At 40.8% G+C, this 22,360-nt stretch overlaps 1 protein-coding gene across 4 annotated transcripts in view; it reads left to right on the top strand.

Moving 5' to 3' along the window:
* The first annotated feature begins 16,273 nt into the window (after positions 1-16,273).
* Positions 16,274-22,360, top strand: part of LOC136288510 (transducin-like enhancer protein 4) — a 99,137-nt gene continuing 93,050 nt past the window's right edge. For all 4 annotated transcript variants that reach the window (XM_066181781.1, XM_066181780.1, XM_066181779.1 and 1 more), the window contains exons 1-4: positions 16,274-17,221; positions 17,638-17,735; positions 18,872-18,935; positions 20,327-20,371. In XM_066181781.1, the coding sequence (XP_066037878.1) occupies positions 17,177-17,221; positions 17,638-17,735; positions 18,872-18,935; positions 20,327-20,371 (252 nt within the window). In that variant the 5' untranslated portion in view covers positions 16,274-17,176. The remainder of the gene's footprint in view (positions 17,222-17,637; positions 17,736-18,871; positions 18,936-20,326; positions 20,372-22,360) is intronic.

The raw sequence follows: 22,360 nt of genomic DNA, 5'->3' as shown, positions 1-22,360 counted from the left end.
TGTTATGCCTCAACAATGGTTGTCAGAAGCACGTGAGGGAGGGATTGCACATGGGCCATGTCCAGGAGGCAGCCAGGAGAAGATGGAGGAAAGCCTTGTCTCTGGGGAGACAAGCCTTGTCTCTGGGAGCCTGGCCACCAGTCTGTGTCTGACTGGGGACAGGCAGTCAGCAGGGGAACATCAAAGACACTGAACCCCAGAGACACTCTCCAGTCAGATGGCAAAATGTCTCCAGCCATGGACTGCACTGGGACACTGGATCTTTGGGATGCTCTGTTTCTTTTCCAGGCTATGTCATTAGCTCCCCATGTTGCCACAAACAGATCATTCTGTTTGGCCACTTCTGGTTCCCTGTTCTGCACAGAGCAACAAGACCAGTCATCCATGTTTTAAAATCTTCTGAGGAAATAAAATTGGATTTACTTTTTAAAAAATTAGACTTATTCTGAAATTCAAGACTGAAATTTGTAAAAATACTTCTACTGAAATATAATTCATTATAATAAATATTATTCCTAGTAAGAATTTAAATGCAGATGATTATGTATAATTTATTTAGATTGGCACTTCTCATTAAATGTATAAAATATTTCTACTTCATAACTTTATTTAAAGTTGACAGTAATGCAAAATGAACTTCTCATCTAAATTTAGTCCTGTTGTTGGAGGCTGCCATGTCTTTGAAAGTCTGCTAGTGTGGTGATAGATTCTAAAAAGTGCCTGTTAATGTAATATGTTTGTGAACTTCACCCAGTACATAATTATTTATTAAGTTCTTTAGACTAGGGAGAACAATATAAAATTATAAAACCCATAGTATTGAGTCATAGACCAGAGGCTTGTTATACACAGAGTTCAGAGATCCCTGCTATATCTTGCAGCTTCAGGTAAAGACATCCTTAACCACAGTGACTGGGAACAGTCTTCATACTTTCACAGGAATTAGTACCTCCAGCATAAGAATGTGAAAAAACCCAGCTTAAGATATGGTGTTTGTCACATAAACCTTTCCAAGATTGCAGGAATATCACAGTGTCTGAATTTGTCTTGCGCTTACGTAGTCAGCCATTCCTGGGAATATGGTATAGGACATATACTTTGTTTAAAACTCATGCAATGAATTTTTGGCTTGCAATGAGTACTTTCTGCCATTTACACAGCAAGCAGTTCATTGTCAAAGAAGTTAAAAAATTTGTATAACAATGGTAGACTCTTAAAAGAAATAGTTTTTACCAAAGCTGCCATAACAGCATATAGCAAAAACTTGAACATTTCAATATATTTTCTAAAATATTAGCAAATGTGCTTTAGAAAAACTCTGTAGAGGTTGGTGTAAAAACAGAAGTACTATGCTGATATGCTTTCAGCCATATGTTATGTTGTTTTATTTTTCAGCACGTCATCAACAGTTTTCTTTTGATATGATCAAAGAACCATACACATTCACTCAAATAAGGTATAAAGAAATCTGTGCTTCTGTTTTTCTTTAATTTTCAATCCTTCATTTTGTCTGTTCTCTAAACAAGAAACCACGAATGTTCTCATTCCTAAGATGTGTATCAATTAAAAGTGAAATAAGTGCTAGAGGAATACTAAAAACTTCCGGACCTTTCAGATATGCATATCAATGGTAGGAACCTGACTGCACTCCAGAGAGATACCCTCAGTTGTCACAAAAGGAAAAATACATGTACAGATAACTGGATTAAATGGAAGCAACTATTTTGGATTAGTGAACTGAGCTTGTAACGGCATTCCTGTATACACTCTGAGTTTTCATTACTGGCTAGAAGAAAACATTATTATATATAGACTTGAGTTTTACTGGTTGGGGTCCACAAGTGCATCAAGATGAAAGGAACTTTCATTTTTTTAAAGCACTTACAGTAAAGGTGCAAGATCTCCCCATCCTCACTACTGCTAAAACTAGAGATTCATGCAATAACATAAAGACACCAGACATACTCTACCAACATTTTCCTGATCCCAAGAAATCTCATAAGACAGTTTGTACTAAGATGGAAGATCTTTTAAGGATTCTGATTATATTCATTATAGCCAGTTATCTATACCTTCAGCTCAGGGAGAAGGGACAGCCTCATGGGGGGTAACTACTTTCCATGTTAAACACTGAAAAATCATTACTTTGGCTAAAAAGTTATCTACTAGTGCTAAAATAATGAGGATTTATTGGAGCCTTTGTTTAAATGCACCATTCAGATTCCTTTTGGATGGCCCATGAGTTTTTTCCTTCAGAGAAGGAACGTTGGGTGGAAACTTCTTTTCTGCAACTACAGAATCAAAGGCTGCACCATAAAAAAATTGTAGTCACTTTCACAGATCCACAGCTCTGAATGTGTTCCCTAGTCTCCAGCATGTGGAGAAGGTTAAAGGAAGGGAGCATGAGCCTTGAGATCTTGCTTTCATACCAACCCCCCCTTGTAACTGTACTTGGCACAGTTCAGCACTCTTCCAAAGCATTACCAGAGCTGAATTTGTACTTATATAATTTGTGTCCTTATATTTCCAGTTGTAGTGGGCAATGTGACTGCTTCTATGCCTACAGAGGAGATGTGTTTTGGCCATCCTGATGCTCACAATAGCTAATATGACAAAACTATCTTAAAAAAAAGAGTGTCTGCCAAATGCCTAACTGTCCTAAATATTACTTCTTTTAGTAATGTGCAGCTATTTTACTTCAGAAAGTTTCAGGTTTGTGTGGAATGGGCATGTCAGCTTCTCTAGATCTGCCACTACAGAGGTACTGCTTAGTGTATCTGGGGCAACTATGAGCAGACAGAAAGTGTGTGTGTGTGTCTGTGTCTGTGTGTGTCTGTGTGTGCATGTACCATGGCCACAGCAAGCTGGGAGCAGAATCACCTCTGGTTTCAGCTGCGTGAGTGCTCAGCTAACTGATCCAGAGTAACAGATCTTACTGTAACAGATCTGTTACTTACAGAGTAACAGCAGAGTAATATACAAGGTGTGCACCTCTAAAAACATATTTCACAAACACATCATCACAGGGCATGAAATCTTTCAGCAGGATCTGGGACCAACACTATTTTTTTGTAGATTTGGTGCTAGCAGAGACTTTTGAAAAGCAAAGTTGAGAGTTTCATGACAAGACTTGGAGCTGAGAATATAATAAAAATACCAAGTACTGCAAGGTTGGTGTTAAAATTATAAGCAACAAAAGTATCATGCTGAAATCCTCAGCATGACACAGTTGGTGCTTATAAATTTAACCATAATTTGCTGACCAATGTCGGCAAGAGTTTTACTGACGACCTGACAGGGTGAAGGACTTCATGCTATGTTTTTACAGCTGATATAAAACTACGTTAATCTTGACCTGCTCATTTCAGCTTGCCTACTAGAGCCCTGAAAACCTCTCAGTGATAGTGTTTTTAAACTAGAACAACTGTTTAAATACAAGTTTCTTGAATACTGGAGACCCAAGCCTATCTACATGTCTTTACACATATGTGTACAGCCACACAAACTACCATTCTCTTAAAAAAAAAAAAATCAGAACTTAAAAAAAAAATAGAGAAAATGTACAGTACAGACAGGCAAAAAATGCGATCTAATATATAGCTTCTGAAAAGAACAGAGAAGTTAACCCAAGGATCTTGGCAATGTTCCAGTTCTAATAATTTGATTTTAGCTCTCTGAGTTTCTTCTGTAATTTCATATAGATATGGAATTTTCCAAACCCTGTCCTGAGATGTTGTGTACATTTGCTGTTCATTAATGAACGATGCCATTTTCCACTCAGGCAAAGCTTGTCATACATAAACTATCTGGATTTTATCAAAGGAACTATTAAGAAAATGCTCTAATTCCAGCTTAGTCATGTGTAACTTCTCAGGCAGTTTCACTGGTTAAAAGGATCATGGTTCTCTAAAGTTCTACTACTTCTCATCATCTTAAATATCTAAGGTTTTAATATTACAATACACAGCAGTGGTATCTTTTGAATTAAATAAAAGGTATGTTATTCAGATGACCACAAAAGGAATTGTGTTATTGTAGGCAAAAATTTTATATCACTAACATTCAACAACATGTGTCTCTACCAAAACAAAATGAGAACAGTTTTTCCTGAATTTTACTCTGTCACTGGGTGCATTTTTTCTGATGTTCAGCCTTTACTGAGTACATTATAGACTTCTCTAGGGAGGAGAAAATGTGTTTTTTAAGTAAACATGAAATGCTTTGATAAATGAAAACATTCAAATGAGATTGCTATTGGGGAAAAATATCTATTCTGTTAAAAATGTTGTTCTATTATTTAGGATAATAATAAAATCCTTTATCCCAAAAGACTGAAAGATTCATTGTGGCCATAACGCACATTTCTAAAAAACTAAACTGTCATATTGAATGTAAATAATGTATTTCCATAAGTTAATCAGAAAAAAAAAAGAGAAATGGCCCACAGCATACTGAGCGATCAATATTTTAATGTGTTAATAAAAAGAATCCTCAACTTTTCAGTAAAAATATTCCTGTATCACAGATGTTCATGCTTTACCCATTCAATAGGAAACAAAGCAACCTCTAGTACAAATAAACCACCCGTCTTTTGAATATTGACCTGTGATGGTAAATTTCAGACCACTGCTTGAAATGGTGTTAGGTAAAACTCCAGAGGATTGTTTTTACCCCAAAAATGATACTTCTTACCTTATATTGTTTTAAATTACACCTTGAAATTTTAAGGCCATGCAGAGATTTGTTTTTATGGAGATAAAACCCCAAATATCTTCTTTAAAGTGAAAGTCTTATTTTTCTGCTTTAAAATCCAGACTGTAAGCCCAGCTCTACAAGGCAATATGCAGTATTCAGTAATGCCTGCTATCTCCAGTAGGCTCCTTGCAATTAATTGGAGACTGCTCTGTATATGGAAGATGCAGCATATATTTTTACATGCATTTCTTGTGTACTGTACTACAAGTGATAAAGCTGGTGTTAAAAGTAGTGATGAGCATGAAAGAAAACTTTAAAAATGTAACATGCAGTAGCCTCATTGCAGTTGCCTGAGGCATGGTGGTTTATAGCACTATAGATTTTAGCCTTGAGGAAAATAAAATGAATAAATATGAGATACAAGAATATAGGTTATACACAGTAGAATTTGAAAAGTTTAGATAACTATATAGGAATTATTCAGTTGCTGGATAAGTGATGGTATCTCTAAATGTTAAGAGATCTCTTGCCCCTAAATGACTTGCACAGAAATCTAAGTCCACCATTTTCAGCTGGATAGTAAGTTCCTAAATCAAGAGATCTGACCTCAGCAAGTTTGAAAAGGATACCAAAATCATAAACCTAACAATCTGCTAAAAGTCCAAAAAAGCATTTAAGCTTGAAACTTAATTGTAACCTAGTGATTAACTCCACTGAATTTATAGCACAACTCATGGGCTCAAAGTTACGCAAATGCTTAAATCATTTTATGGACTCAGTTTTAACTATCAGATGAGTGTTTCCCAGTGTTGCTTTTCAAACACTCTCAGATTTGTAGTTACTGTGAGATTAGAATAAGGGTTGATGTCCAAAAAATCCCTGAAGCTCTGTTAAAGCCAAGGGGCACACAAATTGCATGCCTTTGCAGGGGTTCCTGAATTTACATATGCTAAACTTGGAGCCTCTTTCTGAAATATAAGTAATTTACAGATTCCACAGCCCTGTACTAATGCCAATTACAGCAAGTATTTTCACACTTCCTTAGCCAAACTGAAAATAAATTGTCCAAAGCCACAGAGTGAGTGACAAAGCTGGTATCGAGATTTTACTACCCATTTATTTGATCCTCACTTTGCTTTGCTATCTGATTCAAAGATTTAAACATTCTTGTATGACAAATCAGACTTCGGGCTGAGGCTTTAAGCTAATTAGCCATAGATGGAGTAGCTCTAAAATCCTTTCTGGGGTTGGTGTGGTTTTTTTTTTTTTTTTTTTTTTTTTTTTTTTTTTTTTTTTTTTTTTTTTTTTTTGCCTTTATTTTCCAGAACAGGAAGTAGGCCATGAACTTTTTCACTTGGAAACATAGTATCAATTTATAGGATTCCCTAAGTGAAAGAATGTGTTAGAGACAGTGTGTGAGTACATATTTCTCCCTCGAGGGTGCAGAGACATCACGCATCTTATTGGAGGGGGGTGTGGATGTTCTTTGTTCAAGTGTGCTTCTCGATACTATCTGTTACCAGAACTGTGCCTCCATCATCAGCTCTTCCTGCTTAAAATGCAGCTACTCCTGCATTCTCATGAGAATCTGCATTCTTCTCATGATACAAGTTGTAAGCTCTAACACTTTATTATATGAAATAGCATTCTAAACATTAGAATCCAAAGCACTTCTCTGTGAATCAATTAGCACTTCAGTACCTGACCTCTTAACTATACTGCAGGCTATAATTTGACAGTTATCATTAGTAGACCCTATAAAACTAGTACAATAGGTGTGTACACACTGCCCTCTAATTCGGAGCAATAATCTTTCTACAATTGTGTTAGCTGTTGTTCTTTTAACTGTAGGGGAAAAAAAAAAAGAAATATATCAATGCATTTGAATGAATCCAGCATTTACCTCTCCCTTGCCATCTCATATTAAGAAATTACAGAGCATTTTTCATAATATCTATTTAGTAAAGCCAAACATTAAAGGCTGGTGTAGAAAATAAGTGCAGAACATTTAAACAAGAACATCCATGGAATTTGGTAGGTACACAACTTTTATAAACTCTGTTTTCTGCTGGGTTACTGTATTATGAGTCTCAAAGCTTCCTCCAGTTAAGGTTAATTTATTGTTTATATTAGCACATATGCCTTAACAACATAAAAAGCACTTCTCACAGATAGTTGATATGATGCAAGATAGAGAAAGGGTCAAAGAATCTGTTTGTTAGAGTCTACTTAGTGAAGCTATGACTGCAATACTCCACTGCTCAAGTCAGTGAAAAGACACCAGCACAGCACAATCCAAGGAAAATGCAAGCCAGAATAGCACAAAATATTCTTTGTTTAAGAGCAGCAAAAATTTCCAGCAACTGTCTAAAAATGCATGGCATAAGAGAATGCAATTAAATAACAAAACAAATCCAATCTAAAAGACAATCATTATAAACCAGGATAGGGACACTTCATTTTAAGTGCACACAATGAATTTTAAAGATCTTTCTTTAGAAGGTGAATGGGATGATGACCAAGGAGCTCGGGAAGGGCTAAGGCTTATCTAGGGCCTACACTGTGTACTCCCTGTGTTATCTTTGCAGATGGAGACCTGCATAGTTAACATCAAGAGGGGATGAAATGACTGAAGGAGGAAGTCCTGTGGAGACAGGACGATGGTCCTATTTTGGCTTTGAAGAATGACACAGAATGGCAGAGTCCTACAACTGGAACTTTGAAGGACACCATAAAAAAGAAAAATTAACTTTTTCCTGACTAAGGGTTATTTAAAATGTAAAATGCACACTCTGCATAGGTTAACAAACTCAATTAATTACATGCTATGACATGTATGGCTATTTTACACAACTCACTACCTGTATCTGCTACATATACAGGAGGAGAGGAATAAGATTGCACTGTATATAGGAAGGGTAGAAAATTTACTTAGGGGGAAAACCCAAAAAAGACTTGAGACAGAAGACTGGCTACTCTCCTCCATTTTTTCTGATTTTTTCTTATCCTCTTGGTAAGTTTCTAATTCTTAGTACCCAGATTAACACAATGTTACTATTATTGTTAGAGTTCTAGCCAGCTAATACATTTGTCAACAGCAATTCCAAATCCTTGCTCCAATAAACTGCAATATTCGTAAATCTTCGTTCTGAAGGTTCTTGAATAATGTGACCAGAGGTCATGTGACTAGAATGGTTCCGAAGGTTCTCGAATAATGTGACTAGAGGGTCACATTAGTTCATTGCACTATTCATGAATCTGTGATTGCACAAGTTCTTATCGAACATGACCTGACCTATAGCATTGAATTGGTGGACCACATTATTTGTGAATCTGTGGTCATGGAACATCCTATTGAATGTGACCAGACTTCATAGTGCCAAATTAGTTCTAACCAGAAATTATGCCCAATTCGCACCCAATCCTTCAGAACTCTGAGGACCAGCTGGAAAGCAAGAGTATTTATTTTCTCCCAGATTTCCTAATTTTCATTCAAAAAGGGCTAATAAAGTATTATGGAGGAGGGACACATTTGATAGATGAGTAGGTTCTGAAAAAATCTATTATCAATTACTTTTTAGTGTTTGGCTCTAGTCCAGTAATTTTTATTTGAACAGGCCACATGTTAGTGTGGTTTTGATTGCAAGAAGTGACTGACTGTTCTTAAATGGGATAGTATTAATTTGCTATCTTCAACTTCATCCCTCCTTTCTCTGATAGGGACTCTGTTATGCCAGGTGCTGTTATAAAATTTAAGGGAAAATAAGTAATAAAAAAAAGTTTGTTTAGTAAATTACTCCCTGTTTTGTTTTCAGCCAGCTCATATCAAGTTCAACCCAATATATCTTTCAAGTTATTCTCAAAATAAGCAATTTAATTGCCTCTCAAATTTAGCTCAAATCAGTTTGACCCTATGGGTTGTATTCTTTCTCTTCTTTTATACCAGTGTTCATCCAAAGCAGTGCTATCTAACCTGATGGAGTCACTTGAGCTACAAGCAAGTAGGGTGTAAATCTCCATTAATTATTTCCTTAAGTAAACTTTACAGAGGTTCATGAGATTGGCCTATTGAAAGGATATGTTATCAGGAACAAAATGTCATTGTTTACCTTTCAGACAGGTGTGGGTTAAAGGGCTGGTTGATACCTGGAGTACCAGGAGTGACAATCACTGCATGCATACCCAGTTATACAAATAGAAGGAGTCCTTCAAACAACAATCATTTCCTCGTTACTTTCTTTAGTTATGGTTTGTGAATGTCCATTTGTCAGTACCCAGTGAAGAGAACAGCATTATTTGTGTTCAGTTTTCATGGAGACCAGACTGTGACTCCAGCTATAAAGCATACCTAGAAGACAGAATGAAGGCTCACACGTACAGAACCCATTCTTCTCTGCTCCAGGAGAGTGACAACATCTCTCCATCCCACAGAAGATACTGTGGAGTCCCCACTGGGCTTCTCTTTTATTGGGGGCAAGAAAGAAAAATGTGCAAGGTCAGGAAAAACAAGGCTGTAACACAGGAGAGCATGAACTCTCAACTCTCCAAACCTGTATGAACAGGAATAACAGAAAGGTAACCTCATATATGGCTTTGACATAATCAGATGTCTTGGCAATATTTCTCTGCATCACTGCAAAATACACATACAAGCCACAAAAGCCTAATGTTGACCATTTTCTTGAAGAAAGGACTCCGTGAATATGTCCATGTCCAGGTCATGAATGCATGTCCATACAGGGTCACTCTAGATTAATCCATTAAACACAGAAAAAGAAGCAGAATGCATTGAGTGATTCTCAAAATCCACATACTGTTCAAAAGCTTCAATGCTCAAATACACTAAAAATTCCAAACTGCCTGCACTGTAAGACAGGAAACTCACATTTCAACTAATAAACTTACCTGAAGAACATCATCTCCACTATTTCCATTCTGAATAAAACTGGAGACAAATTCTTCTTTACATTCCTTAGGAAGCAAAAGTGTTTTTAGAAAATAATCCTGGTTGTTCATCAGATAAAAGCACACTGCCATAGAATTAGAGTTTTCCGGGGTTTAGAAGAAAAAATATATTTACAGACACTATTTGCTGAATTCAGTCTCTGCTAAACACATTTATCTTTATCATACACTAATTCCATAGCTACTATAAAAGGTATGTACATCTTCTGAATGATGCTCCTAAGGAGGGTCTGAAGGAAATAAAGCTGCTTTACAATACACAGATCTAAACTCCTGATTCCTGTGCTGACAAAGTCTGCAGTACAATGACAGCATACAATTCAATTTCAATATATAATTAAAAATTAAAAGAAATGCTGTCTTCACCTTTTCAGAGCAACAAGGAAATTTGCAGTATATGATGAGAAAAGGAGAAGTCCAAAATCTTATTTACACACTGAAAATAAATTAAAAGTATTTTTTGAGGTTTTGAATTAGATAATATTTTTGTGCTGCTCAGTTTACTTAGTTTTGCGAAAGTTAATGGTAACAGAGCCACTGTAAAGAACATTAAGCTAAAGACATACTATATCCATTTAAAATGATGTTTATTTCTTTTGGTCTCTTACCCTTCAGTATGAAGTACGCTTTCCTCATCCTACTTAAAGCACTTTGAACTTGTAGAATTAAATTGGTTTGAAAGTTCTCTTGCATGTCAAAATATAAATAATTTGAAAATGTTAAGTTCCAAACTGGTGGGTTCTCTTTCATCAAAATTATATGACAAAAATCCCCTTTTCAACTTAGTATTTACTTTTCAAAAGCTAAAGTTTTGAAAAATGTGGAATACCATTTATTGCACCTAGGAAAACATGAGTTAAAGAGTTAAAGAACTGGATTTATTTAGTAATTAATATGTGCCAGAGACTAAATAGTGACATTTGTTAATGGTATTACAAGGGCTGGGAAAACTTCCTTTACATTCAAGGCCATAGACTGTATCCTGAGTAGCAAGAAGGAACGCTAAGTCCATTCACCTCACCTTCTCTGTGGTTAGCAAACTCCTAACATTGCAATAAGCACTGAAAGCTGGTTAGATAGATTGAAAGGTGAGGTAGAATGATAAGCCATGTGTTCTACTACAGTTATCACTCCTGATAAGAAAATCCTTGTTCTTATACTGCGGGTCAAGGCAAGGGAGGCTGTGTTGTGTGAGTGGTTGACTTCTTCCTCGTTATAACTCTGGATTTTAGCACTTAGACCAGCCCGGCCCATATATTTTCCTATGAAACCATCTGATTAGTTTTCCGGAAGCTAGGAAAATTTTCTATTTGATGTTGCAAATCAAGTGGTGGATTTTTAGTAACTGAGACTAAGGTGCTGCCTATGAATAAATGCCGTAAGAAACACTAATCTTATCAGGGATATAACTTGTGATGTAGTCGCAATCTGACTATAAGGTATAACTGTAAGAAAATGCTTTGTTCAGGTTAAGTTTTTTTCAGTTCAAGCCTAATTGCATTCATTTCATGTTTATTGCAACTAAGAGTATTGCCACAAATAATAATAAGCTATAAGCAGCCTTATAGCTATATGCATTTAGCAAATGTTGCAGGTGGGCCTCAGGACTTCTGTTGCTTGACTACATAGCACTCACATATCAAATATTATCAAAAAGGCTTAAACACAACTTAATGATGGCACAAGACTTTGCAAGATTTCTAAGAGAGCTGAAGTTTTCCTCCCAAAGAATTTGTTGTGGTTCAGCCATGGACAAAAATATTCGTTACTGCTGGTTTACAGATTTTAATGCAGAAAGAAGCACTGACTAGGAAAAATTACTTTAATTTCAAATATCTGCCTGAGCCATTTTGCACCATGTAAGTTTGCAAATCCAGCTTCTAGTACAGGATAACTAAACTATTATTCTTTCTGCAGAAAAGAATGTCAGTGTACTTTAAGACAGGTTTTCCTGCCACATCCCAAGTGCAGTTCTTGTAAGCAAAACGGTGTCATTACAAGAATTCTGCATGTAGTGAATCAAGCAGAATTAAAATAAAACCATAAATCCAAACCACCAATGCCTGCAAAATAACTAAATAAGTGTGACTTTGGCAATAGAAAAGAAAAAAGTAAAGACTTCAATGAAAAATAGTTTGGTACACGCAAAATTCCTGTTTTGCAACGGATCTACTTATAAATTGGCATATAAATCATTGCAGTATACATAGTATCATACATTCTCTTTATGTGCTTACCAGCAACAATATATCCCTAAGGTCACTAATGACTAATTGTAGCTAGGGAGTGTTTTAAAAACTTGCTGAGACAGGGTCATTCCATAGTGCTTGTAAAACACCAGATCATAAATGGTGTGTCATACTGTTACATTCTTGTTCCAGTAGAACCTGACTTAATACCATAATTAAAATTTTTAAGCAGAGAAAACTTAGTTTCAATTAAACTAACAACCTCACTGAGTTTATCCTTCTGAAAGCTAAGAGCACTTGCTACACAGTGAACTTAAATATGTGTGGAGATACAAGATTTACTCCGGGGCATTCTGAACTGATTATCAGTTTAACACTTTATTTTTGTGAGTCTCTGTGCCTGCGTGTGTGTGAGTATACAGCTGACAAAGTATGGTGACCTTGTAACTTGGTCCCAAAATAAACTATAATAAGTTGCAGTGCGAGGCACAACTGTCTTGGTCTTCAGCTGCAGTCATTCCAGACAGGGAATATGTAAGGTTACATATAAAACAGCCTCAGGATTGGACCGTTTCTTAAAGGTCCTTTAGTGCTGGCAAAATGTGTACTAAGGTTATGATGTGACTGTTAAAAAAAAAAAAAAAAAAAAAAAAAAAAAAAAAAAAAAGGAATCACAGGAGTCTGAAAGTGGGTTAGAAAATCTTAGAATGGAAAAGAGTTTTTTTCATTTATTCAGTAAAGTACATATTTAAGCACATATTGTTCTGTTCACTTTAGACTCTAAATTTTGAATGTAAACAAAAACAGGCTAGTTCTGAACTATTAGGACTGAAATAACCAGTTGCGTTTCTTGACATAAGAATGGATGTGACACTTTGCAACCTCTGGGTCCTCTGAGATATTTTGTAAGGGTTTTTCTACACCAGTCAAAACTCAGCACACTTACTGTGCATACAAAACTGCCTAAATATTTCTTGCAGTCAATTCACTTATGAAAAATCTTTAGCATATGTGTAAAACATTTAAAATCTAGCTTCTCCACGTCCTAGGTAACAATACAGGTTATATAACCTAGCACAAAAGATTTTTTAATAAAAGAAGGAAAAAAACCAAGGAACTTTAAATACAAAACAGCCCATATTTAAAGATCCATCAAAGCTGTGTCAGAAGTGACAAAAGATAGGAAAACATAATGGCAATGACATTCTGATCTTAATTCACATAATTTAAAAGTGGCAAGTTATAACACACTTTCTCCTAAAACTTCTGAGTCTCATGGATCTTGACAGAATGCTGCAAAACTATACAAAAAGAGACAGTGATTAGTTACATAAAGAGTTAAATATATGGATATATACATCTTGCTAAAGCTTTGCAAACCAAGCTCTTCGTTTACTTTTAGCTACACAAATTCACTTAAGACCAATGGGCAAGCAAGACCAAGCACTGGTGCAACTTTGATGAACATTGCTAGTAAACTGACCGGTGCAAGAAGACCGGAGATTGCTTTGACCAAAAAGCTGTACACTTTTGCCTTCTAAGGTGTTGAATACCTTTACGTCTGGGGCTCTGTACCTAATGCCAAACTCATGCAGGGCAACAGGGAACAATGAATCCTGCTGTTGCTTTCAGAATTCAGGTTCTTCAGATATACTGTTTATTTCATAACTGGACTTATCCTTCTCCACTTTGTGGATTTGATAGTGATACCCACTGTAAACACTCATCGAGTTTCCAAAGATGCTTGCAGCTCTGCAGAGTGAATTGTTCTGTACTGTTACTGCACAGCTTTCACACTCTTGGTGACAGCCACTTAAGCATTTCTAGATTTGGCAGCCATACTTCTGAATGTCAAGATGTGGTGCAGGCATATAGTGATTGTCCTCTATTTCAGAGGAGTTGGATGTGCTCCTCTGTCTAGTGAGCAGTGCTCATGATTGATTTTTTTAAAAGCACTTTTGGTGCTGGAAGATTTAGACACATGAGATGCAGCATTTTCATAATTAGGCAGGTGTTTTGTCATGAAATTTTTAAACGATATTTAGAGGTCTAAATCCCTATATAAATCTGATTATAACCTTGGCAGATATGAAAATTATAGCAGAAACTACACAGGCAAGTAGGCTAGGGGCTGAGTACTGTAATGCCTAACATGTAGATATTTTGGTGATATAAAAACAGAAGATGAGAGGGATGGACATATTTTGGCCCATTTTGCACTTGCCACTTTAGGCAAAATCTTTCTTCAAAAGGATTAAGAATCTGTTGTGACAAACTGCTCCAGATGCTAGTGATCATAGCACTCACCATAGGGGAGCAGATTTTGGTTACAAATTCCAGAAAAAGATAGAATTTCTACTGCGTGCCTCTTGCAGCTCAGTCCTAGAGTGGCAGAAGATGGATGTCATCACCACCTTCATCATCCCCACTATGACTGTTCCACTGGATCAGCCCTTGAAGGTCACTTAAGCAAGGCAAATCTCAATGGTAAAACTTTGGTGGCATGTCCTGTCAAGGCCTCAAGGTGCTCAGTAGCTGCAGGCCTTAGTCAGAGATCTGTAGGCAGTAAAGAGAATTTACAACCAATAGATTGTTGTAATTTTATTGGTTGTAAATTCTCCTTACCGTAAAAAAAATAAGAGAAACCTGTAAACAGACATAATTTAGCTGCCATTGTTAGGGTATTAATTGCTGAGTGTATGTTTTGAGACTATAGATTTGGTATACAGGCATCAAAAATGACATGACTAAACCACATCTATTTTGCATGCAGGTTTAAACTGCAGCTCATCAGGAATACAAACTGCTTGAAGGCAAATCTAAGCATGACAGACACAGAGAAGAAAAAAACCCACCCCAATCTATGAGCCTATCCCTCACGTATGCGTCACTGCACAACATTGTCTAGAGCGGGGCTCTGCAGAAAAATTGTTCTGAGGGCTTTTTAGGACGCAGCACTACTACGTGCAAATTTTTTTTTTTTTTTTCTTTTTTCTTTTTTCTTTTTTCTTTTTTTTCTGGGGGAGTGTGTGTGGAATCAGGTGTTCACGTTCCAGCCCTTCAGTGACAACCCTGGAGAAAGCATACGACACTCAGGCCTGGGAAGACACTTTCTGACGCCTGCTACCCGGCCTGCAAAACGCAGCTGCCGCAGCTTTAGCTGCTTGAGAGAGGAAGCCGTAGTTCCTATCCTTTCCTTCCCACAGGTCGCTTCCAGGTGTGTTTACTGTACGTTCCAAAACCTGCAGTACGCAGACGGCACAGCCGCCCTGTGCAGCCGGGACAAAACGCCCCGTTGAACACAAACGCGGCATTAGGACAATACACCATTTAACGACCAGGTCTCGAAGCGTTCCTCTTCCGAGTGGAGAACACCCTGTCTCTGTCACCGCTTCTTCAAGTAAAAGCAGAGTTCCTTCAGCAAAGCGGGAAAAAAAAGAAAAAAAAAAGAAAAAGAAAAAAAAAAAAACCGAAACAAAAAGAAAAAAAGAAGGCAATAAAACTTAAATCACGTCGCATTCGGCGACTGTAGCAGGGCACCCAGCGGCACCGGGAGCTGGGGGAGCCGTCGGGCGGCCAGGGCTGCCTCGGCGGTACCGCCTCGGGGCCTCCCGCGTGCAAGCGCGTGAGCACGGGCGCTGGGACAGGCGCCCGGCCCGGGCACGACGCGGCCTGCGGAGTTGAGGGCAGGCGGGAGCGCCCCGCCCTCGAACCAAGCAGCACAGGGACAATTCCCCCTCTCGTCCCCGCCGCCAACCCACGAAAGCAGCGATTTCGCCGCACCCTCCTTTTTAAGGCGACGTTGCCCCTCATTAGGGCCCGTCTCCGGCACTGCCCGCGGGCGGGGCGCGAGGCGGAGCCCCCTGCCGCCCCCAGCTCCCGCCGCGCCACCGCCCCGCGCAGAGGAGGAGGAGGCGGTGAGAGCAGCGACGGCAGCGGCGGCGACAGCCGACACCGGCCCCACGTTACTTTGATTGACGGCTGAACAAATGTTTCCCCTGTTCGAACGCCGGCGCCGCGGAACGCCGGTGATCTGCGGGACCCGCCTCGGGCGGCGGGCTAGCAGGGGCGGGGAGGCAGCGGGGAGTCTTCTGATTGGTTGCGAACCCGCGGGGCGTCAGGACCCCACGTGGGGGAGAGTCCGGGGCCGCCCCTCTGCTCGGGGCCGCGCGCCCATTTGTCAGCGGCGAAGTGATGAGCATTAGTGCCGGGCGGCGATTAATGGCAGCCCGCCGCCCATTGGTCGTCGCCACCGCCCTTCATGGACGAGAAGCGGGGGGAGCGGCTGACGGCATCGCGATGCTTGATGGGAGAAGTAGTCCTCGGAGCGGTTGCATGCGGGAAGTCTCCACGTCGGGAGGACTGCGACTCCCAGGGTGCCCCGCGGCGGCGGCTTTCCGGCTGCTGTGAATATGTATCAGAATGTTAATGACGAGCCGCTGCTAAATTTGGTCAAAGGAGTCACTTCGGCAGAGTGTGCTGTGGGAGCGGCGGCCGGGCTGGATCGGGCTGGGCAGGACACAGCTGGGCTGGGCCCGACCGTGCTGCGCTGACGACCCGAGTACTGGGCTGCGCTCTGCGCGTCGCCGCTGCCACCGCCTCCACTTCTCAGAGTTTCGAAAGGCGCGGAGGGAAAAAGAGAGAGGAAAAAAAAAAAAAAGAAAGAAAGACATAAATAAAGCTGCCCGGACTGTACCGTATTTTTTAATCTTTCTCGCTCTTTCAAATTTTTTTTAAATTAAAAAAAAAGGCGGTCGAGCAGCACTCGCGGTAGAGATGTGGTGCGGGCGGTAGCAGCGAGGACCGGACCGCCGCACAAAAGGGCGCCGCACCGTACGCATCCCCGCCGCGGCAGCGGAGCAGCCGCCCGACCGCCGCAGCCACCGTCCCCGCCGGGGCTCCGCGTCCCGCTCCGCCAGGCGCCGGGAGAGCCGCCGGCAGCAGCAGTAAAAGTTTTCAGGAGGGGAGGAAAACTGCCGGCGGGGGGAATCTCCGGTGGAGCGCGCGCCGGCGCCGGCGGAGGGGCTTTCCCCGCCCTCCTCCACCTCGCCCTCCGCCGCACGGGGCTTGCAGCCCGCCGGAGCCCGTGGAGCGGCGGCGAAGATCGGGAGAACCGGCCGGCGTCGCCCGCTGACCGCCCCCGGGGGATGTGCCAGCGGCCCCCGAGCGTCGCGGACGCCGCCGCCGTCGCGCCTCGCTGCTGCCGGCGGTGCCCCGCCAGCCCCGGGGCGGCGGGGCCGGGGCGTCCCTGCCTGCCGTCTCCGCCGCCGCGCCTGCAGCCCTGATCCCCGCCGCCCCGGCCGCCAGCGCCCCCCGAAGCGGTGTGGATGATCCGCGACCTGAGCAAGATGTACCCGCAGACCCGGCACCCGGTGAGTGGCGGCGGCGGCGGCCCCGCGGGCAGCGTTCCGGCGCGGGCACCGCGGAGTTGTAGCCATTTTCTTATTGTTGTCCGCCGCGCTGCCGCCGCCTCCCCAGGTCGGGGTTAGCTTGTTTGAGTTGCCCGGTGCGCGGCGGTCCCGGCGCCAGCCCCACGTCCCGCGGCTACGGCCGCTGCAGAGGGTCCGAGCAGGCGACCCGTCTTACAGTGGCGGTCCCGCACCGCCGGCGGACACGTCGGGGCAGCATCTCGGGGCGCTTCGGGCATCGCTCCTGCGCCCGAGGACGATGGGGGACCTGGGGGGGCTGCGCCTCGGCGGAGCCCGGGTGCGAGGGCCACGGCGGCGGGCGGGAGGTGGTGAGTGGGTGAGAGGGGGCGATTTAAAAAGCTGCCGTTCCTTGCTTGCAGGCTCCTCACCAGCCAGCTCAGCCCTTTAAATTCACCATTTCAGAATCCTGCGATCGGATTAAGGAGGAGTTTCAGTTTTTGCAGGCTCAGTACCACAGGTAAAACTGCCTACTTTCCCCGAGCGGTCTTTCCTCTCTCCCTTTCCAGTGCCGCGCCCGGGGAGGCGGCGGGGTGGAGGTGCGGGACCCCTGGCGGAACCTGGGAGCGGGGCGGACCCTCCCCAGACAGGCGCTCCTCGCCGGCTCCTCCACATCCTACTCCGCTCCCGACCCTGGGGACGAGGAGCTCCCGTGGGGCCCGAGCCTAGCGGTGCGAGCGGATTTTCTTTTCTTGTCTTCCCCACGTTCTGGTTTTTTTTTGGTTGTCTTTTTTTTTTTTTTTTTTTTTTTTTTTGGGTCTTTTTGTTTACTTTTGGGTGCGAAGTGCGGGAGGGCGGGTGTTGATAGAAAAATATGTGTCTGGTTGGGCTTGTCCTCTGCTTTTCTTCGAAATGCCGCTCAGGACAGGCATCTTGTCTTGGCTCGGCCCCCTCTCGCCTTTCATTGACATGTCAAGTGCTGATAACCTGGAAGTGAGGCGGCGAGCTATTTCATTATCCTTAGGTGGAACGGCGCTGTGTCCTCAAAGTGACAAGTGACTTCTGGCAGGATTGTTTAGCGGGCTTCTGAAAACAAAATAAACACTGGAGGTGTTAGTATTTACCACGGTATTCATTAAATTACGTGCATTATTTTACTTGCAGTTCTATAATCATTTATAGCGAAGAGCAAAAATTCCAATCCACAAGTTTTTCTTCTTGAAGTGGTAATATGCCTTTGGTTCTTATGTGGGTTGAATAGAAGAAAGAGGTGTTTCTAAAACATCTAAATAAAAACTCTGAAACCCAAATTGCATTTTTGTTAGTAGCTTCTCAAGCTTGGCTGTTAAAAATGTGTACCCCTGTGTGCTTCTTCTGTGAACTGGTGTCAGTGTTTAGTTTTTTGTCAGAAAAATAATTTTCTGTGTATATCACATGTGTGTATGCAGTTCTTCTAGGAGGTGGGTATGTTGCTTAGTATCCCTTGAAAATGGAGAAGTGTAAACCCCCATCCTAAACTCTCAAGCAAGAGCTGGAATACACGTTTACATTTGGGTAGTGGGGAAATGTTTGAAAAGGGGAGCAGCTGGTGCTCAGGAGAATGTCACTTTAGTGTTATGAAGCACCCATTCTTTTTTATTTTTGTCTCTTGAACAGTTTAAAGCTAGAATGTGAAAAACTGGCCAGTGAGAAGACAGAGATGCAGCGACATTATGTCATGGTAAGCAAGCTGCATAATAAATTCAAAATGTCTATTAGCCTGGTGTACTGAGATGGACATACATTCAGATTGCTGGAGGCAAACAGGGAGATTGTAGTAGCACTGTTGTTGTTGAGGTTGCATCAGTGCTTCCATTATAAATCAGTAGTTTCTGGGGTTTTTTAACTTGTTTGCAGCAGTCAGTATCTGTTTGAAACCGGCTTTTTAACGTTTTAAGCAATTGACGATGTTTCTTCTAAATACTAGCAAATCACTTAGCCCTTTCAGGCTGTGTGTAACTTCCGTAGTGTACCTGGGGATGATGCTTTCACTTTCTTCACTTTTGCTGACTTGTCCCAATGGTCATATCTCTGTAAAATGGTTCGGGATAGTATTTTTTTCTATGATGGGAGGAAGACAAAATTGTACATAAACACATGGAAATCCAAAGCCTACTTCCTAGAAGAACTATTGCTCTTCAGCAGCTGAGTAATTATTTCATTAAATTGAGATTGTTAGGGATCTCAGCTGTGAAAGGGATTTCCTCAGTTGTTGTGGTTCGCCTGGTTAAATAATATGCATAGAAATACATCTCTAAATAGATAATTGTGTGATAGATCATGATAACTCTAGAGGAACTCTTGCTATCTCTTCTGTTGTACATCTCTGAAGGATTAGCTGTTTTCCATATGCACATGACTAGTAATACTTTTGTATACACAAGAAGAGTAAATAACCTTTAAAAAATTTGAAGAGCACAAGCAAATTGTAAGGCTTGCAGTTGTCATTTTAATGCCTGATATGCCTGAGTCTTTCTTGGGAGATTGTTTGGTATTAACATTTAACACTGAGCAGAGTTCCCTGCAGTACTTGGGCACAGCAGGACGTACTTAGATTGGTGTGTCTGCTCTGGCCCTAAATTTCTGTGGTCTTTCCCTTTTTTTTATTCCTGCAATTTAATTACAGGATTTTTTTTTGGTGTTCTCATTTTTTTAAATTTAAAATATTGACTAGTTTGTCTGTTAGTCGTTGCTAATTTGTATGTTTATACGCTTGAAGCACTTTGAGTGTTTTTTTGGCACGTTGTATGCGTGCTAGTGAATAGAATCTTGATAATTTTCTGCTTCTAATCCTTAACTCTGCTTGTGATTATTTTTCATTATTTTTTGTTGCCTGTTTTTGCCTTGTTTTACAGTTGTTCTTTGTTAATGTAACATGAAACAATGTAGATAAAGCGAAAAAAAAAATAGTTCATTCTGAAATGTGCTCTTTGCAATTCCAGGGACTATTCAAGGCAAATAAATGTGTGTAGGTCTGTATGTCTTTGTACAGATGATGTTTCAGTCAAAGTAAATTTCAAAATAGTTTTCACAATTGCAAGGTCTAATAGAGTAATTTTCTTTTTTTCTTAGTATTACGAGATGTCCTATGGGCTGAATATAGAGATGCATAAACAGGTAGGTAGATAATTTGTTTTGTTGTAAGAATGGTCTGTGTAATTTCTCCCATCAGTCTTAAAACATTCTGTGTATTCTGTGTGACTTGCCTTAATTGCACACTTGAGTGCATCAGAAATTTTTTTTCTTCACCTGGCCCTGAATCTTCTGTCTCATGTTTGTTGCGCAGACTCTTTGTAGGTTACGGTCTTGTCTGTCAATTGTGCATTATTCGCTTGACATTCCACATGCTATTTTCACACATTCAGGCACTCCTATCCTTCACAGGGAGTGTGTCTGTGAGTATGGATGGGTTTATGGGTTGTATCTTCCTTTCTGTCTGGTCTCAAACATTTGGGGTTTACTTTTTGGGATGCTAGCTGCATCATGATTGTGTATTAGGGAAAGGAGTGTGTGGAAAAAAATGGGTTTTTTTGGTTAACCTGGGCTGATTGAAGCTGGAGCTACAAATGCAGTTAATGTTACAGCCATGTTGATGTTTCTCTCAGGCTGTTTACTTGGACTTCTGTCCAGAGCCAATGTGTTAGCATCTCAAACACAAAGGAGTAAATGGGCTTTCTGTGATGGTGTAAACATAGAATCATAAAATGGTTTGGGTTGGAAGGGACCTTAAATATTGTGTGGTTCTACCCCACCCTGCCACGGGCAGGGAACCTTTCAGCTGACCAGATTACACAAAGCCCTATCCAGCCTGGCCTTGAACATTGCCAGGGAAGGGGCATCCTCAGCCTCCCTGTGCCAGTGCTTCACCATCTTCACAGTAAAGATTTTATCGTAATATCTAAACTAAACCTGCCACATTTTCAGTTTAAGGCCATTTCCTTTTGTCCTATCACTACATGCTCTTGTCAAAGGCCCTTTACATCTCTCTCATAGTCCCCCTCTAGATACTGGAGGGCTGCTATCGGTTCTGTGCCTTGAACTCTAGTATTTAGGCTAAGATTAGCAGAGATTAGTCAGCTAGAGCGTGCTAGTGTAAATTAGACTTTCTTATTTGATAATGTGTATTTTTTAACCTTATCTAGAAGAGAATGAATTAAACATCTGACCTCTTTTCCAGTGAGGGAACTTCTTATGTAGTGAAGTTTAATACTGACAACTCATTTTAGCAAATGGTTGAGCAATTTGCCAGCGCTGCTGGGGAGTGTAAACTGCAGAAATAAAGAAAGTAATGGATAGGAGAAGAAAGATTGCCTGAAAATTGGTTTGTGTGCACTGCTGTTCAAAGTTAGGGATTTGGAACTTCTTTGGGTTTGGAAACAGGATTTTTTAGATCTTGTTGACAGCAGTCATAGAACTCCAAAGTTTTTTCATGTTATTTATTATGTTTTGTATTCCATTAGCATCTCAATGCCACAGGACCAATTAGGGCCATTTTTGCTAGATGGCATACATATGGAAACACTGGGATTTTCCACCTCAAAGCATTTTGCATCTACAACTCCAAACTTATAAAACTTTGTACATACAAGTTATTTTACAGACATACATAGATATTTTTAATTCTCCTACGGGTCCTTTTCGCAGGTACCATAAAACTCAACAAATGCATTTAACAAATGGCTGACAGGAAAAGGCAGATCAGATTGTATGCACATGCTGACTCTCTGGACCTGATCCTTGTCTTGTGTGCTGGTGGAAAGATTGGGTCACTGACTCTAAGAGGTGTTGGGTCTGTTCTCAAATGAATATCCAGATTGTTTCAGGTCCCATTAGAGTAAAACAAAACCCAAAATAAAACCAAACAAACCCTTAATCAGTAAAGCTGTAGGTACAGGGAAAAATTCACAAGACCAGAGTCTTTACAGGCCACCTACATAGCAAATTCTTACAGACGTTTGAAAGCAAGCATTGCAGTCAGACTTGTTTATATTTCTAGATACCGTGTTTTTACAGCAGTACTTTAGACTTACACTGACTGCACAAAATTTTTTGCAACAAAATCAGCTTGCAAGTGCAGTGTGTAATGAAATTGTATTAAGGTAAAAA

This window comes from Chamaea fasciata, unplaced genomic scaffold (assembly GCF_029207755.1).
Source record: "Chamaea fasciata isolate MVZ Bird 193981 ecotype frontalis unplaced genomic scaffold, bChaFas1.0.hap1 SCAF_4, whole genome shotgun sequence".
NCBI classification, from domain to species: Eukaryota; Metazoa; Chordata; class Aves; order Passeriformes; family Sylviidae; genus Chamaea; species Chamaea fasciata.
The sequence above is the reverse complement of the archived record's forward strand: the minus strand, read 5'-3'. Positions and strand labels throughout refer to the sequence as shown.